Consider the following 21,465-nt stretch of genomic DNA (forward strand, 5'->3'; position numbering starts at 1 on the left):
TTTTATATTATTTGCTTATTACAACGTGCTCGAATTGGTAAAAATTAGGTCAATGAGCTCAATTAACAATTTAAATACTGCGTACCACCCTCTTCTAAACGAGTAGTCTTTAATAAAATAATTATTTAATCTAATATTACCGAGAAAATTTCATAAAATAAATTTATATTGAAAAATAATTTTATTAAAAATAACGCCTTCCTATTTTAATGAAAATACTTAGTAAAGATGTTTTCAAAATATAAAAAAAATAGTGGATCAGCTTCGTCAGATTGCACATTCTCTATACTTTTAATATACATATTTGTATTTGTCAAATATGTATATTAAAAGATTTTTAAATTCTAATGAAAACGCTTGGTAAAGTAGTCACGTAATTATTTAAACATTTTAAACCAGTGAAGTGTATGAAGATTTTAAGTGCGTAACGTAATTTATAATATTGTGATTTATAATTTATTATTGTTCATAAATACATAATCGTCGTTTCGTTTATTGTTTTTATATCTTTATAAATTTGTAAGATTTAAGTTAAACGTTTGGAAAAATAACCGTACAAAATATTTTCGATACTGAATTGGGCTTGTGAAAAATATTTGATATCAAAAATCTGGTTAAGTAATACCCTGCAACATTTTTATGCATAGAAATAATATATATCATAATACAATTCTGATGTGGTAATAAACCCAAGTATATAGATAGGTTTACTCCAGCAATATATTCAAGTATTTTTGTACCTAGGGTAGTAATGAAATGGACTGTAAAAACTTATCCGTTGCAGCAGTAGTCGTAATTCGATTGCAGTGTATTACGCGTATTCAGTTTTGTGACTTACGAGAAATATCGTTTTCGTCCCTATGTATAAACCTGTATCACAAATTCAGGGATATGTCTATTAGACCAGAGAGTTTTTTCCAGGAAACACATTTTCTGATAGTAAAAATCTCATAACGTTTAATACGGTATTATATACGCTGAAACGCAGCACTATTACTGCACAATCACATTATATTACACAATTCCAGTAGCTTTTGAGGAATCGCAAAGAAGTGTAAACAAACAAATACCCAAGCGGTAGTTTTAAACTGAAAATCGGTTTTTGGAGTTCAATGATTTATCGTTGCTTTTAAATTTAAAGATACCCGCCCAAACGGCACACCCATGTGTCCAACTCCTGTATCATACATTATTTTTTTGTGTAATATATATATAGTATATAAATCAGTGCAATTTCACACTGGTATCACATTTAACGGTTTTAATCATTAAGTCCTATCTATAAATAATTTAAGGTACCTATAACTATAACTACCTAATGGCCGTGATAATCGCGTGTTAGTGTTATCGGGCGTGTAATACGGGGAACGATCATTTGTTATCATGATTCATGACACATATAAGTTATTGTTCATTATATATATAAATATTACATCGTACACTGTTCATGTGTTAATTTAAAAAACTTCCATTCGTCGTGGTCCTCCAACTCGACTTTAGACGAACGAGTTGCCACAGGCCTATTTATTTTAGCGATATCATGTAATTTTTGAGTCGAAAACTTATTTGAGCAAAATCAATTTTCCCCAAAAATAAAAAAAAAACCGTTTTCTGCCATCATTCATTTTTATTAATAAAAATAAAAATATTTTCCATTTTCCTTGCCAAATTGTTCTAGATTAGAAACATATTTAAATTTTTCGAAATATTAAAATCATACATGCTGATAAACCTATTTATTTTTTATGTATAATAGAGTTATTATTAATTTATTTGTTATGACATTTTATATCAATTATAAAATTATGATACTAAATATTTGGTTTTTATTCTTATTTCTAGGGTGTTCACCAATTTTGGGAACATTGAATTTATCGGCCGGGTTTTTTTTTCAAACTGGTGGTATATAAATACACATTTTTTGATACATTTCAAAATTTTTTGAAATTTTGGAATTTTGGTCTGTGCATGCTCAGTTTTTTTGAAGTGTGTGTAGTGGGATATTTTTGAGGCTATGACTATTTTATTTATACATGGCCCAATCTGATCGTACATTGGTACGTTATTAGATATATGATATTCGAATATTACAATAATCGAGGATAATATATTATATTATTATGATAAATAAACAAAATGGTCGACGGATAATAATCATAATTTAATATCAAAATTATCATAATTTTATACAAACTGAGAAAATTATTTGTTGAGGGCAATTTTTTTTCTATAATGTAATATATTTTATTGAAAATTCTTTTATCCCAATAGAGACTAAAAAGTTTTTAATAAAAACACAGTGTATCGTATCAGTATTTTATGCAATTTTTTAAACAAGATAATCATACCTAAGTTACGGATTTTTATTGGTTATAAATTTAAAAAAAAATTATCATTTCTTATTATATTATAACAATAGTATAGTGACTTATAAATAAATAATTATTATTATTATATTTTTTATGGATATAAGATACTTCGGTAACAAAAGAATACTTTTCAAAATAAAAGGAATATTAGACAGCAGGTAAATATAATATATTAATATAATTATTTTAATTTTTGATATTATACGTAGAAATTTCACCACTTAATCGTGGATCCGCGACCAAAATGAAATCAGCAACCGATAAAACGCATACAGTGTGCAGATTATATAGTCAATCACTCTCTTTTTATAATTCGGCACACAGCTGCTACAACACTGGTATCGGCTAAATATTTTAATACTTCAAGAAAAATAAACACAATTTTAGTCCAAAAAAAGTTTTGCAAATGGAAATTAATATTTTTTTTTTCATGAACCCACCCGTCATTCATCCAAATACACCGTTTTTTTTTTCACGGTGATCATTGACCAATTAATAATAATAATATCTATACTGTAAAATCCGCGAAAACTACGATGAAATTTTGTGGTACCATAATTATGTATAGGCGATCGTCGTGCACCGATAGTTTAATCAAAAACTCGTTAGGGGGTGGTGGGGAATTTGAGCCCTGCAGAAATCTGATATCCTGACGACAAATCGTTCACGTAATAAGGGTGTGTGGTACAAAAATAATTATTGTGTTGTTGGGCAAAAGCGTTTAACGGATTGTATAATATTATAATCATATTGTGCGAAGTTAAGTGACGATTTCTGCGAGGAAACCCCAAAACTACATCAATTCTGCAGCGGAATTCGCGGGCCATTTGTAACTTACACTGCGGCGTACCTATGATATTACATCTATATGCAATGCTTATATGTTTACGGGCGAATTGGAGGACCCGTTGGAGGAGATACGCGTTGGCGGACGGCGTAAACGATATTATTATTATTAGGTCGACCGTAGTTCGAGCCATTTGTCGCAATCGCGGTTCCCGCCCGACCGCACCGATTCGCGGTGTACCTATATTTATATACCTAAAGCGTTGAATTATTACGCGGTGCAGATTACGCAAGCGGGCCCGCTGTGGCAAGCCTGCGCAGTGCGGACACCGATTAATAATAATAATGATGATTGGTAACGGTATAGAGATGATGACGCTCACCTGGGTATGGTGGACAGGCTGAGCGACGACCGGCTGGACAGCGGTTCGTACCGGCCGGTGGCGCTGAGCCAGACGGCCACGTCGCCGTCGTCGTTCAGCGAATTACTGGACGATCGGCACTCGTACGGTTGCCACAGCAGCGACGATATGGCCCGTTCGTAATTGCTCGTGAACGTCCTGCTCCTGGTCAGACTCGACACGCCGCCGCCGCCGCCGGCCGCACCTCCGCACGTCCACGTCCGCGGCCTGCGCCTCTGCGGCCCGTTTCCTTGCGGCGCGACCAAGGACGGCGGGCAGCACGCGCACTGTGCAGACGACCACGGCGCCGGCACGTCCTGCAGGAGCTGGTTCGGGTCGCCGCCGGTTATCGTGTACACCGCCGTGGCCGCGGCGTCCGCCGGCCGCTTTCTCGTCTTGTAATTGACGGCCGCGTCGCCGGCCCCGCCGTCCTGCTGTTCTTCTCCTCCGCCGCCGTCGATCATCGTCTGTCCCGCGGCCACACGACGTTCTACAAGCAAAAATACATGTAACGATCAGTGGCAGTCGAATGGATTTTATCGTGGGGATGAGGGACGAACCCGTGTTTTTACACGAGCGCCTTGATCTTTATAACGCCATTTCAATGGATTATATAGACGAATTTATAAATTAAAAAATGAATTAATATGTGACAATTATTTTATCTAAGATAAACAACCTTTGTGTCCAAGCCATGTATAGGTGACTTTAGAATAACATTTTTAAACATATTTTTAATCTAACTATGTATATAATAGAAATGAGAAAAATACTAAAAAGTTATATGGTTATTCTTAAATTAAATTTTTGGACTATTATTCATTTAGTACTAATGTTATTCGAAGAAATATTTTATTTTCACCTAAAGGCACAGCAGTAGCATATAGTCGAAGGAGAATTTTGAGTGTTAAAGAGAATTTTGAGTGTTAAAACATCCGCCCAACGACTATATTTTATGCAATAAATAACTATATCTTTTTAATAATTTACATTTCTACGAAATATGTTATCATTTATGGTTCTATTTCATATTTTATATTAATAATATCAAGATTGATAGCTTCAACCGGGCTCAACTAGATTTACAGTATTTTTAATTAGAATAAAAATATTTATGTTATTAAATTTATAGTGATTTTGCTTCAAAAAATAACGTCAGCTGTGCCAAGATACGTCTCAAATTATTCACTATACAAAGAGGTTATAAGTCTTTAAAATCAAAATGGTTTCTACCACGCCTAAAAACTATTACTAAAAAATCCACACAAAATTAATTAACCACGTGAACCCACTAGGCTTTATACTAAATAACTTCCTAAAAATCTTTCACATCGATTAAAAAGACACTTGCTAGCATTGAACTTTTAAAACCTGATCTCTGCTATTACATAAATCGAAAATTCCTCCTGAATTTATAGCCTAATCATATACAGATTAATGACCAAATAGGTACTATACGTGATGGAGGTAACTGCAATTAATATTATTATGAGTATAGACTATACACCGTGCTATATGAGATATTAGTCATTCTGGTCAACTGGTTTATTCGTCTATAACGAATATATTATTAATTAGGTACACTATATAAGAAACGGTTAGTCGTGCGTATCTCAATACACAATATTATACACATTATAATGTAATAACGATTACGCCAATTATAATTATGTCCAGCTAATATAATATAATATACACATGTATAGTCAGACGGATACCGCAAACAGTATATTATAGTTTAGAATATGGTTGTTCAACTATTAAAATACTTGTTTGTTCCCAGAATATTATAGATTCGTAACTTCACCGCAACGTGTTAATTATGCATATCAATCTGTAATGTAGCCATGTAGGTATGTATGTAATTTATATGTATACGTATGTAATATGTATGTATAAAGTCAACGGTATGGAATCGAGACTGTTATTATTATCCGTCATTATTTATAGATCACGATTTACGGTATCACAAAAAATCACATTTTTTAAAAGTTTTTTCGTTCTATTTCAGTAAAAGTACCCACTAAAAAATATCGAAAATGTGATCAATAAACCCTTTTCCTCTTTTTTCGTATAAGGGGCAAAGTGATTGCACAATCGTTCATGTATTATGTACACAAACCGCAACTGGCTAAAAGTTGAAAGTTCAAATAAATCGGAAGCAATAATCACGATTTGTAAGTTTGATAACTAAAAATATTTTCTTAAACAAAAAGCTAATTATATGAAATTACCTACGCAGTATAAAATACTTAATATTATTTATTTTAATGTGTTGATTGATATTATTTATATTATTATTATTAAACATTTTTATATTAAAGTTGGTATTTAAGAAATGCCTTTGAAGAAATTCCACACATTTTTAAGAAAATATTTATGTTAAATGTCTAATTTATATTTTATAAAACCTTTGATGACCTTTATGGACAAAAAAAGAAATGAAAAAAATACATTATTATAAAAACTTCAAATACCTATACATAATATTATTAAATATTTTATAGCTTTGTTATATTTTGTTTCTGGTGCATTTGGAATATGTTTTATTCTTATAATTGTATAATAAACTTATGAATATTTAAATATAATAAACATTTAATGTTTTAAATACGAATTCCTTTCTATTTAAGCTCATAATTTATTATTGATAAACACGAAGGATAATTTCTTAAACATTTTTTTTTCACAACTTAAAAGTTTAACGCATATTTTGATAGTTTTACGTGATAATGACTAAAGTTTGTAACGATAATCTCCGAAGAAAATCAAATCGTTAGTTTTTTTTTTTTTTTAATTATACGATGAATAAAATATGATAACGAAACAACACATTTACACATCGTGTCTGTTGGAGAAATCGTATGGTGTTCGTCGATTGACTTCAGATGAACAACACAAAACCTACATCATGATGAAGGTCAGCTGAAGTTTATTTAATGCATCACAATTACGTTATGATATTGATATACTGATATAATTATAAATAACGAATACTATGGGGAAGATAGTATAATGGTGTAAATAAGGAGCATGCGAGTTGGGCGCAGCTAAATAATATGATGCGTATTTTAACATACGATATAATATATTTAGAGACCGGTTTAGTATTATAATATCGTACACGTGTTACGATAGATGTCTAAAATGACAAGGATGGATATTATATAGGTTGAGACGAACATGGAAGCGGGAATGTGTATAATGTGTATTAGGAGTGATTTCATATTAGACGTGTTAGGGGATATGTGTATTATATCAACAGTTCAAATCAAAGGTTAGAAGGTTCTAAACATATTACTATTATATTATTTTATTAAGATACAGGAAGTATAACTACAGGAATATGAATAGATATGTAATAGTTGTAACTTGGTGGTGATAATGTTCTACAGATGTGTTTAGTGTTTTAAAGAAATGTAAAATATGTACCAAATCGATTGAAAAATATACATGTATTATTTAGTTATATTACTTACTCGTACATTAATACATTTAATATAAAAATACATACGACTTATAAACTGACGACTGTAAAATGTACAAGAGTATTTCATGATATTGCATTTTTATAAGAGCCTCCATTAATTAATGATTTATTAAAATCACTGTTATTTTCAATACCGAAAAGACATTTTAACTCTGTTGTAGGGATCAATTCAGGCTACAAGCGTTATTAATTTAATTATTACAATTATAAGGAACAATAGCTGTATAATATTTTATAAATTCCTATTAAATTTAAAAAAAATGTAAGTAGATACTTAATTAAATCTTAAATCCTTTAGTCTTAGTCTTGCTTCTCTTGGGATAATGCGGTAACATAATATATAAATATAATCATATTAATTTAAATATAAATTCTAAGTTTATTCGTTGTTCATTATGCATGTATGGTGCCTGAAAATAATTGGGTTTAACCAAAAGCCGTATACGCTATTTAAGTTGATTCACTCGTATTTCATTAAAAAGCAGTTGCACTTGAAGCATCAGTAATTTCAGTTAAATTAAATGATAAGTATCTCACGTTGAGTTACTGCCTGTCGCAATAATTATTATGAAAGTATAATAATCGGAGCATAATATCTAAAATATCTACCAAATTGTGCCAATCACAATTTTGAAATGGTGTACAAATACAATCAATTCGTTTATAAATGTCGTTATAGACAAATTTTCAATTTATTTTAATTACGATATTTTTTGTTGAACTTTTTGCATTTCTTAACTTAATTATTTGAATCATTAAATAATACATTTGTTGCAAATGTTCAAAATAAAAGTAAATTTAGTTTGGTACATGATATTACATAAAATAGTAAACTGGGTTTGTCGTAATTTTAATAATTATTTTTAATTTCCTAAAAATATTGTAATTAGTAGCTTATAATAAATCATTTCAGAGGAATTATCTCAACATAACACTGTTTGTACCCACTTAGTATAGATTATTAAAAGTATTAAATCGTTAACGATATTAAAATGATATCTTATTTTAAAATAAATTGTTATACTACTAAAGTTATAATAATTAACAAGGTTTATCAGAATATTATCTGTTTTCTCGGAAATCATAATTTAAGTAGGCGAATATTAACGCATTATGTTTATTATGCACTAAATATAGTTTTAAAGTCAAACAACTTTAATATTAACATCATATTCTTTAGTAAATTATTAGTTTATTACTTTAAAAACTGTATTGTAAAAACCGGGGTAATAACTAATGGACATATTTAAAAAAAAGACGGAACAATAATTAGTATATTGTTTAAATTATTATCTTAAAACGACATTATAAAACATAAGCCTTCAGGCAGCAGACACAATTTTATCATTAAAAAAAAAAAATACTATTAATTCATATTAGTTATTACCGACTTTAATTTAGATCATTTTTAAATTACGGTTAGCTGGTAATTTAAACAGATACAACCATTATAAATATGCGTGGTGTGAACATAGTATTTTAAAAATGAAAAATAAATCATAGAAATATTTGAATTAAGATGTTTACTATGTGTAATAAATTATTATTAAATAAAAAAACTACTTTAAATTGATTGGTATATTATACAGCTATTTGTTGGCGGATTTTTATTAGTAATATCAACTTTATGGTTGTTGCCATGGTTATACACATGAATATTAATCGTATAAAAAATTAATTACATATACAATTCCACATTAACTTGCTAGCAATGAAAGGGTCAAAATAGTATACCCATTACCCACTAACGTGTTATTGAAACAGCAGGGCTTATTTGCATGATATGTAAAATATTTTCCTCTTTGATAATATATTATTTTTGGACGAATTTATATTATGTCAGTTTGTTCAAATCGGTCAAAAATGATAACATGTAAGAATTCACCAATAAATATTTGGTGTATTAAAATATACATAGTAATATTGCAGTGTATCGATCATGGTATAATAAACTAAACTATCGATTCGTTAATACCTATACATGTTTTGAAATTAGAATTTGAAGTATTTAAGCTATTTTTAAATAATGCAATAGTATACTTTTTATTAATTCAACTATGATTTTACAAATCAATTTTGCCGTTTAAAAAGTAATTTTTACAATAAATCATTTTGTTTTTTTTACTTTTTACTGTACAATAGTACAATAATTATTAATTGATGTACAATATGAATGTTGTTTGTTAATGATGCATAATGCTTTAACGACTTTCTTTTGTTTTATTTCCATTTAAGTAAATTCACTTTGATAGTAACATTTTTCTACGTAAAATCATTCGTATTTTTAACTATTCAATTTTTCATTTACAATATGTAATGTAGATGTACACTTTTGAAATAGTGCAGTAATGCAATAAAAATAAAACTTTTCTATAGACTCGTAAAAGTCCATTGACCATAATTGACAAAGTTTTTATTACCAAGACATCTTTTTCTCTGATTATATTTATTACAATGATGTAACACAAAATTGTTTTTATTATGAAATGTATTTTTGTTGAATTAACATTATAAAAGATTTTAGTATAAAAAGTAGTCAATTGGATGACAATATTATTATTATTGTTGTATAGAATTATAAGACATTTAAGATATTTTATCGTTATTGTAACTTGAGTTGGTAGCAATATTGTAGAATTATATGAGGACTTATAACTCTGTACTGTGTAGAATTTAAACGATAAATTATTGTTTTAGTGTATTTATATAGATAACAATTAATTTTAATAGATCGTGCATGTCAATATGCTAATATTGTGTAGGTAGTTGGATAGTTTATATCGTATTATAAATAATAAAGTTATGTACTAAACAGTAAAATGCACAATAAATATATTTGTCTGTTTGAAACAGTGCTGTGGAGTGGAATGTTAAGGGTCGTATAAAATATTTAGTCGACAAACGAAAGTGGTAAATAACTATATTAGTTAAACGTTGTATCTCATTACGTATACGGAATTTGCAACTTAACAGGATTATTATATATACGGTTAGACACCGGAAGCTTTTTATACAGTTTAAACGCACGTTATTGATTTTTCTTAGACCTTTAACAAACCCTTTTTTAGTTTAGACATGGGTAATACAGTGTCAACATTGGTCGTTGTTGTTGCTTTCACGGGACGTAGTCCGGAATAATAACCCAATCGATTAAACACGGTAAAAAAACAAATCGCACAGATTGAATTTTTATTTTTTAAGACTCCACGGCTGACGTGCGTACATAATATATGTACGCCTGCATCGTAGTCGGCAATATAAAATATAATTTTGTGAACACTGAACAGGTAAACGTTATAGGTATGGTCTGATGTATTTTATCAGGCGAAGTTAATACATTATACCGGTTTACAATAATAGTGCTAAAACATGTTCTAACACTAATACTAATTATAATAGTACAGTAACTACTAACTATTTATTGTATTTATGAGTAATTATTTTAAACCGTAAGTTATATCTTGTTCGAATATTATACGATTAAATTTTATCGTTTTGATAACTATTACTGTATTAAATTTTAAATATTATTTAAAATAAACAAAATAAAATCATGATATGATATGATATATTTTGTATATACTATGTTTTTTTTGTTAAATTGATAAAAATATCACCCTGTAAAGTGTAAGTTATTATACTTTGGCGTATAGCCAATAGCCATACAATAATATTTACAGATACATAATATGTATGACTATATTATTATTATTATTATTCTGTAAGCATCGATATTTTATTTTATAGTACGGATGTGTTGTTGGCTGCCGAGTCCGGATTCGGAATTCGCGACGTTTCACAATATCGTTATATCATGCTCGTTTAAGTAATATATTCGTTTGTGTATACAAAGTTAAGCCGATAGATCCAATCGTTTTACGATTTCGAAAGATTATAATAATTATGATTATTCAAATGTATATTATTTTCTATGTTTAACGACGCACAGTAGTCTCCATATTATAGTCTCACATCGATTCCAACACAGATTCATAATATATAGGTACAATAATAAATATTCTAATTAAAATATAATTTAATGGTTTTTATGCTTTTAAGCAGTATACTATACTTATGGTACACGTTTCAACACATTAACATACTATTATTTAAATTTTTGATGGGTAAACTAAAATTTGCGCAATTTTTGTATTATTTCCGTGAATTCTTACACACTCCCGGGAATCCCCGCCACTTTGTATTCCCGGGAATTGTCCACCCCTAGTTATTACTTTGGGTTATACACTCGTCGGTGATCCAATTAAAATTTAATAATTTGATAATATATTATGTATACATGCGTACAGTGTAAATCTACAACGTTGTACATAGGCACGTATATTTATATTTTATAAAGACACCAAGTTATAATGAAGTCATACTCTCTACTTACATCAAAGTGGTTTAAAACAGGGTACATTTTCAGCAAATTGATCGCAAATAATTGTATACCTGTTTTATTAAAATTTGCATATGAGTAACTCCATGAAATAAATGTTATCAAGCCTTATAATTAACCATATTATTTTGCTAACTCATCCATCCGATCAGTTTCAAACGAACGCCAATATTTAACATATGAATTAGGTACGTGGTTTAATAAAATACTATTATTATTATTATTTCTATTATTATGCTGACTGTATGCAGTTTTTCGTCAGGAATGATGTATGAAATAATGGTGTATTCGCCTTATGGTATTTTTTTAAAATTAACTTTTTATAATATAAGTAAAATAATATTATGTTCAATATCTATACATATATTAGATTTAGTATCCTTTTCCTTGAAAGTAGAAATTAGTTTGAGGACGTCACTACATTTTAGATTCCACTTTCGTATTATTTCTATATATTCACATTGTAATTATATAGTTATCTATTATACAGTGATTCCAAGACTTACGACATACGTGCAAAATTATGTCATTTATTCATTATTGTATTTTTCATACTTGTTATATGTGTATAATACATGTTATAATATCATGTATCACCAATATTCGAGTGTATTATAATATTGTATTATTATTTTAATACGTATAATAAAAAAAAATATATGTCACAATGGATGGCAATAGTCTACAACAATGACAAATATATTATTGTAAGTCTTTCCTAGTTCCTACATAATAATAACAAATATATCATGTTACGGGTAAATGGATCATATCTGATTTGCTGGTAATGTCGACATTACTTGGGTGAGATCGAGTTAATCAAAGTAACTTGAGTAATACCAGAGACAAAATGCAAAATGATTTGGTTATTTTTCTTTATATTGCCCGCCACTGATTGAGTAATAATTGCATACGTTATTGATGTTTTTCAATTTGTTAATAATAATTGAACACGCACAGATATATAAAAAGATATGTGGTAAATAGTATAATATATAGTATAGTATAGGATTTTAATGTATATTAACTTAGGACTTTAGGATAAGACTGGCAAATTTGTACGTGCGTATATTATTCATTTCAATTTGAAATAATGGTATAATGTAATTAAAATGTATGTAATTTGATAAGATCGATCTCTATAGGCGGATAATATTAATTTTATTCAAAACTTAAAGCCGCGTGTGGATGGATTATCTATACCTATATAATAGTGTACTCGTATAACGGTTAGGATACACATATTATATAAACTTTATAATGATATTAACGAGTAACTATTTATAAAATATACACAATATACATATATTATTATCGCAACCAGAAGTTTCGCGTTCGTGTCATTGCGATGACATCGGTTGTGCGATGTTTGCTTAAAAACGACCGTGCCACATCGTTAATATGTAATATTATTGTATTGTACTCCGTTGCACGTCATGTGATATTATTATTATGGGTATTATTAACGCAACGAGCAGGTGATGTGCGCACGATTTCAGACTTTCCATTTTTGCATTTTCCACGTAGGTAGGTTGGGTGAGTGTGTTTGTTCAAAACTCGATACGTATAATTATATTGCACCACGTGTATTATTTTGATCATAATATTTGTCTTTGTATTTCTATGTCGTGTCGTTTGTTCTACACGGTTTGATGTATGTAATACAATATTGTTATTACGAACAAAATTTATGAAAAAAAAAATAATAATAACAATTCGACACACGAGCGACTGGACTCGCATGATGTATTGATGTGGGTCGGGCGGACGCTTACCCTCTTGCATTGAAGTTCATAATACTTTTTAGCGCAATAATTATACATAATTATTATGTTTAATACACATGTGTTGCCCTAAGGCCACGGGGATGTTACCGCTATAATACATACATAATACCCGTGTTATATAATATAATTATAAAAAAAATTGTACTAAAACCAGTAAAACCGTTTTATAAACACGTATAAATTTTAACAGATGAGCTAAGACTATGTGAGATATAACAATGTTTTGAATATTCAATACATTTATACATATTATTATTATAGTGTCATCGAAGCCGTCATCCAATTCGACGAGCTTTTTATTTGAATGGATGGAAAAGTGAAAAATACAGTGTCTGTTGTGGTCATGCGGTTAATCATAAATATTTGGACCAGCCGATGGACGGCGGCGATGCGTGTTAATGACTTGGGCAGGATAGGATAGTATAATATATTATAGTCATTGTAGATACATATATATATATATAGAAGTGGTTAACAGTTCTTCTAATCATTCGTTGCTCGCCATGTCATCTGTGACACAATAATAATATATAATAATAATGTGACATTTACTATTCCGCTTTAAATTTTGAAATTGATGACACGCGTTTCTGATTGTTTTAAATCCTCAACGACAATTATTATAATAATCATCTATAAAGAGTTTCGGTATACACTATACACCCCTCATATTTATTAATCACAACTACAGCAGTTAACAATACTATTTAGAGTACATAAGTACATAAAATATCAGAGAAATAATACTATTTAGATGGTCGATCAAAATTCGTGGTATGTCTGATATATTCGTCTGTAGTTTTCCAAACACCATCCTATAATTTAATTTTTGATCTAGATCACGATTATCTGACTTATAATAATATAGTGCTAGTGCATAACAACTTTAAACTGATAATAAAGACATTGTACACTTTCTCGGTTTTGCTAGCCTCACTATTTGCTATAGCAGGACAGTTGTTAGACCATTTTTCTTTGTATCAACGAACGCATTTATTATCATAGTATGATAGTTTTCGAATTCGCAACTATTATCCGATATAATATTTTAACTAGGAGTATTTTTTATATCCGGATATTCAAAAAAAAAACCTTTAGTTTTGAGGTTTCTACTTTATTTGAAATCGTAATTTTACACATCATAAGGTAAATTAATGAAATCGCGTAAATTCTAAACGATCATAAACAGTGTAGAACAGTAGGTATACATCATACATCCATAGCACATAATATATTTTATCTGTTTTGATATACATTTATTGTATATCATATTATAATCTATTCATATTACGATATATTTCTTTTCTAAAAATATACAGTGACTTCATGGTATAATCTTTTAACATCGATGTTGTTATATCATTATCTGTTATTATTGTCATTAGTAGAAAGCTTTACTAATTTTGATTTAGTATTACGGACATGCCGTAGAAGTGCAGCGGTTGATGACGCGTTGAATGCTGATTTGTATGAACGAAATATTAGCAAAACGATCGATATTGTCATCACTCATCAGCTATCACAGCAAACGTGTTTGTTTTTTCAATATTATTTCGTTTGTTTTGTGTACACGTGCTTCAAGTCCAGTCGGAAAATTATTGCAATACAGGTAACTAACTCGAAGTTTTATTGGCTGCAGTTTATTAAAATCTCGTGCAAAACATCATGTTTTATGATAAAACATAACAAGTTTAAAATTGATATAAACGATAAATAATAAATATAAATGATTACGATATAGATAATATTTTATTCACTAAAATTAATCGATGAATATTATCGTCTTACGTTAAGTTAAACTAGAGCTCGGATTTTAAATCATATGCTTCTTTTTTTATATGAGGTAGAAATCTAATTTTTATACATAAATCCGTTTCACGTCATTCTGATTTCAAATAAACCAATCAATTTTTGCTAATTATGGATTTTTTTTATGTAAATGCTTTTTTTGCTTTTTTATTGCTTTTTTTATTCAATTATTTCAGCTCTACATTTTTTAGATGTTTATTATGCTATTTTAATAAGAAATGTAAAAACCCAGAATTTGGATATTGGACTATTATTGTTTTCGTTGTCGGTTTAATTATTAAATGCATTAAACGTATGTAAATTATCGATCTACATGTAGTCTGCAGTACCTATATACGGTCAGTATGCCTATAACATTGATATCGAAAATTTCAAAATTTAAGATTTAGTCTTGTAATTTGAAATCTCTTGTATGAAGTATGTATCGATCACTTCAGTGGATAGAGTTCGTTTTCTACGTATAAAATATTCTGTAGGACAATAGTCAGTTTCTCTACTGAAAATCTAGGGAAATACATGGTAGTTAATTCTTTTTTTAATTTAAATTAATATTTAAAATTTTTTTATCATTTTTATAACTAGTTCATGTTAATTTTTGGTCATGTTTCTTTTTTTCTGTGTCAAAACAACCGTGTGCTTTTCTAGATGCTTATTATGCTTTAAAATCCGAGTCCTAGTTATAACTATCCGTCCAAATGCAATGATGATTTTTTATGAAACCCTGACCTCTCCTACGTTTGAGTAAATAATAATAATAATAATAATAATAATAATAATATTGTATATATTATTGTACTATTTATACCTAGTATACAGAATAATACTACATGTATATATTGACTACTGCTAGTTGTAAATACTAATTAAGATTGAATGGTATATATTATATGTATTAAACCTTAACATATAATAGCGATAATTTTTTGTAGAAAAAGGATTCCAAAATGTTACGTGGCATTTAAATATCAAAAATATTAAAATGTCAAAAATGTAAAAAAAAAAAATAATGTAATAAATATGATAAACAATAAACGAACTTCCCACTTGGCGGACACAAGTCGTAAAAATTATTACTTTAACAATATTTTAAGCGTAAATTATTCTTCCTTGAATGGAATAATTATTTATTTTTGCAGTTTATTTTTTCAATTATAAGTGTTTGCATGAAGTAATTTTTAAATATCGTTTAAAGAAATTTAGAAACGTCTAAGTTCAGCTAGTATATATTAGTATAATATTGCTTTTTAAAGTACCTACTTGAATAAAATTAATTGATTTATAATAGTTGATAATATGTACCTACTGATATTTAATATTGTATTTTAATGAGTCTTCAACAAAAACAACCATAATACAAGAAGAACAGCATAAAATTTATGCTAACTACAAAATATACGAGTATTAAATTTAATTTTGTAATATTGTTTCAATTTACTGTTTTAGAAATTGGTACCTACTAAATTATTTAAAATAATATGTGAGCTGAAATAAATAGCTTATTTTTTTAATAATTGATTAAACTTAGGTAATAAACATGATACCTACATTTAATTATTTGTATTTAAATGCTATGTCTGATATTAATTAAAGGTTTAGTGCCTGCCTACTGTTAAAGTTATTAATTTGCAATTATTATTTTTAACTTTAAAAATCATTCAATTCATTTCTATAATATAATATTAATATAATTATAATTATTAGAAAAATACAACGTAATATTATATTATTTTGAATAACAGGTCTTAAAGAATATTACAGATATCTAATTAATTATTTATTCATTATTGCAGCATGTATTGTGGAGGTACCATTTTAATATACAAAGATATAATATAAATACTTTGGTTTTTTTTTTAATTTTTTTTTCTTTTTAATATATAAACACATTTATTTCCATTAAATAAAATCCGTTGTAAAATGAATATATTTTCTATACATTTAAAATAAAATATAAACGTTTTAATAAACATGTTTTATACTTCTATACAATTTATAAATTTTCATGTTCATCATGAATTTCCATCGAATAACTTTATCAAGAACCAATAATTAATAGTTATATAGTATAAACATAATAAGGGATTACAGCTTAGTAAAAAGTAAAAAGTAAAAAGTTTCATGTTTCAGAACATGAAAAAAATGTAAAATAGTATTATAGTTAACTTCGTCCGTGTTTGATTAGAAAGGTTGACCTATATGTAGCGTAGTACCTACAAAAAATAATAGCATTAAAAAAGAGTTGTAAAACCCAGTTGAATTTACGACCATACCAGTTTTATAACAAAACCCTGATAATTTTGACGAACCAAGAGCTTCACTCAGAATTGTGAAATTGCCATGACCTATGAACGCGATGATTTATCATTATTTTCAAATTTAAAATAATAACACAATACTGGATTGTGAGGGGTATGCGAAGCAAGACAAGTAGCCCAGTACCCTATACAATATTTGTATTTCTATCAGAAACTACTTATATAATATTATATATTGCGTTTATTTCAATGAAAATACGCTCTTTAGACATTGTTCATGAATCCGCGCTCATTTACATAGAAAGGCACTCTACAATGTTATAAGTTCAAAACATAATAATACTAAATATTTTAGTCAATAAAATATTCGAATAAAAATATATAAAACTTATTTTGAAATAAAAATATAGATGATATTAGGATATTGTTGTGCCATAATACTTCAGAAGTGTCGTGTGAACAGATATTTCGAAGCGTTTTCTAAAAACAACAGTGCTCTCGAAACTACCAGAAATTAATTACTTTTATTATTGCGGTACATATAGGTACAATGCGTCAATGCAATATTACATTATACATCGATTGTAGTGTTATATTGCGCATCTTTAAAATATTCTTGGCGTACTACATGGTCAGTTTAATGTTATGCAATTCGAAATATTGTCATTTATTTCAGTGAATAAGTTACATAATAATAACGATTGAAAAATAAAACTGGCCGTTTGTCAGATGAACACGTACTGTGATTTAGTATTTATTTTTTATTTATGACAGCTGTCACCTGTCATCTATAGTTAAAGTATATAATATGTAAGTATTTATTGGTTGTATAACATACTATATAGGTACCTTTATCGTATGTCTACAATAGAACTTACTTCACATCTATTTTTTAATTTTAAAACACCACAAGATTCTAACAGTCAAAATTAACTAAAAAAAAAAAAAAAATCAGACCGTGAAAAATATATAAAACAATACACGTTTCTAATATAATATTTAAAATTAATATATTTGTTTATATTTGTTTTTTGCAAATATTAATCAGATAACCACACGTGTAATATATATTCAGATATAATAAGATATTTTATATGAACTCTACTAGTTACATATACTTGTTAAAATTTGAGTCAACAAACTTTAGTTTAATTATAGAAAATATTATTAATCTTGATGCTAAATATTTGATATGTGTTTTTAAACATTTAAAATTATACGATATATACCTATCATAATATTTTGAGAAAAATGTTTAAAATGTTTTAATAATTATATACTGTCGTTTGAACTATTAAAAAAAAACAAGTTATGCAAATAAATAAAATATATTTTAAGACGTAGGTATAACGAAACTATTTTATTTTAAAAGTGAAAATGTTGTTATTATTGTACGTTAAATATAATATAATATTATGTGGTATTTTAATTGTACAACTAGTCAAATTGATATAAATTAGTGATTAAAATAAGTTGTAGATAACTTTAAAAACAAATCAGATATTATGTAGGTATGAATTTTTTCTAGCTAAGTCTAAGTCTATAAATATTGTTTTAACTCTATTTTTAATACACGAATTGCACAGTATATTCCGATCGAATTTTATGGCTTTCCTGTTATTATATCTAATGTTGTCGAATCTCGAATCATCTATAGTAAATAATAACTTGTGTATTTCAAAGACCCCTGCTTTGAAGGGCAGCAGAAATTGTTTCATCTACGGCCTACTCGAGCTATATACAGTCGTTTAATAAGTACTTAACCGCGTTAAAGCTCTCAGGGGGAATGCCCGATGGTGCCCATATCTTTTGAGTTGCCGTGAAGTTCGAAACCCCTCAGCATTATTTTTCCATTTAGATGACCTAAAATATAGTATCTGACACCCCTGGGAAAAAAAACTAGCCGTTCATAATTGCGTTTCTGTACACCTAAATATAATGTATGTATATGATAGCGATACTGAGTAAATACTTCTTTACGCATTATATTGTATATTTTAAAAATGTATTAAATACAAAGGGTATTTTTCATTGTATAACTATGGTATTAAAATTCCTATGTTTATATAAATTATAACCACGGCCGATAGCGTTTTGAATTGCTTTTGATTGTGTTAAAAGCCCCGATTTCCATTCTAAATTCTAAATAATTGGTGTGTCTTTATTTTATGGGTGTTGTGAAAATAAATTTAAATAATTTTAGGAATTTAAGCCAAGGATTATGTATAATGATTAAAAATGTCATGTATTAAATATTAGTATAAATAGAGGAAGCACTGAGGATAATTTTATAAGACATTGTGGATTCTAGAGAATGTATCTACGAGTGAAATAAAAAATTTATTTACCTACGTATACTTTAAATTCCTTGATTATCTTATAGTTGACTGATGTATAGTTAAAGTTTTACTTTCATAAAACGTTTTCATATTTTATTTTAAAAATTCTATAAATAATTCGCTGTACTCGTAAAACCGAAGAATCTAAATTTGTATAACTTAACAAAATAGTCACTCTGTACTATATGGATTTTACTTACAACATTTTGTAATATTTATTCACCCTTCGCTCTATACGGTGTATTATCACACTGTGCGTTTTTCCGGCTGACGTTTAATGTTATGTTTAGTTGGAAACTTAAACGATTATTTTAATATGCGTTTCGCATAGTTCCGAACAAATTTGTTCGAGAAACTCTATATCGAGATCTCATAATACAGAGAGAATTATCGTATACATAGCATGTTATTTCTTTACCAACTTTACTCAGCGGACTGTCTCGTTTAATTGTTCGCTTATTTATATTTATCACAGTGAAATGTTGAAGGTCATTCTTTTAATTTAAATTGTATGCTCCTACACGAACCTGTTCAGTGAGGGCCCATTATCATTTTAAAGGAATAAACAACAACAATAATAATATGTCTAATAGTGTAAAACGTGTTACTGAACTATTGAGTAAAATGTGTCTTAGTTATCTTCTTAGATATCTTATTGATAATATATTATAATATATTTATATAATGTATATAATATATAAATAACTATATTTTCAAAGATTGACGAAAACAAATGATTCATCTATAGATAGTGCTTAGTATTTACTTTACATATTATTACTTGGTGATGATAGTTATTTTATAATGTATATTTTATATTATATTTTTATCCATTTATCTATAATAATTACATTCTTTTATTATGATCGATATTATTTAAATATGTTTGTATTTGTGTTTACACGCTTTTAAATTGCATAAAATACTGCATTAATCGTTTTTATTACATTATAAAATGTAATTATAGTACTGACATTATAATAAAGAAAATTAAAATATGTAGTTATTTTTCAATTTTAGAGTTATATAATATTTTGTATTTAACATCGATATTAGATTCTATCAAAACAAACAATAAAAAACAATTTACTTTACTTTAATACATGATGTGAGTTGTAACATTAATTGTATAGCATTATTGCATTAAGATATTTTTTAGAAACTACTAACCTAGAAACTTTTAACTTAATAATAATAAGTAAAAGTTTGAATATAATATGTATCTACTCTAAAACTACGAATACGTTTATGTATATTTTATCATTTTTTTTTTTTTTAGAGAAACACTTTATTTTTACCCAGGTAAATAAATTGTCCACGAAGTGTAATATATATTATAATATTATTAATATAATATATTGGAAATAATATAAATTCGCCGTTTACGTTTTTGAAATACCACTATAAATACATAAGCGAATAAAAGTATATCACCTAAGTTAAATTAGTTAGTTTATTACTTTTTATTCGAACTGTTAAGAAATTCAACAGAAAAAAACTTGTTTGTGCTTTAAAATTAATTCATTGAATACTGTAAACTATAATATTATCAAATTAAACAAGTAGTTTCTGATTTATTTTAAAATAATTTATCGTCATAATTATTTTAATTCGAAGTTAATTGTATTTATATGGTTTTATAAAATAATTTATACAATTATATTTTACTATTAACTAAAAACTATTAAACAAAGGTACAAAACAAATAAATAGTTTTGTAGAAATCCATTTTGAAATTTTGTATAGACGAGAAATATAACTCTTCTTGTTACAGACTTACAGTAAACAATTGATTTAACTCAAACATTTATTCTTCCTAGTTTTAAAAGA

At 27.6% G+C, this 21,465-nt stretch overlaps 1 protein-coding gene across 2 annotated transcripts in view; it reads right to left on the bottom strand.

The window, feature by feature from the left end:
• Positions 1-21,465, bottom strand: part of LOC114131563 (uncharacterized) — a 190,268-nt gene that overhangs the window by 86,883 nt on the left and 81,920 nt on the right. For both annotated transcript variants that reach the window (XM_050200626.1, XM_050200625.1), the window contains one exon: positions 3,539-4,046. In XM_050200626.1, the coding sequence (XP_050056583.1) occupies positions 3,539-4,020 (482 nt within the window). In that variant the 5' untranslated portion in view covers positions 4,021-4,046. The remainder of the gene's footprint in view (positions 1-3,538; positions 4,047-21,465) is intronic.

This window comes from Aphis gossypii, chromosome 2 (genome assembly GCF_020184175.1).
Source record: "Aphis gossypii isolate Hap1 chromosome 2, ASM2018417v2, whole genome shotgun sequence".
Classification (NCBI taxonomy): domain Eukaryota; kingdom Metazoa; phylum Arthropoda; class Insecta; order Hemiptera; family Aphididae; genus Aphis; species Aphis gossypii.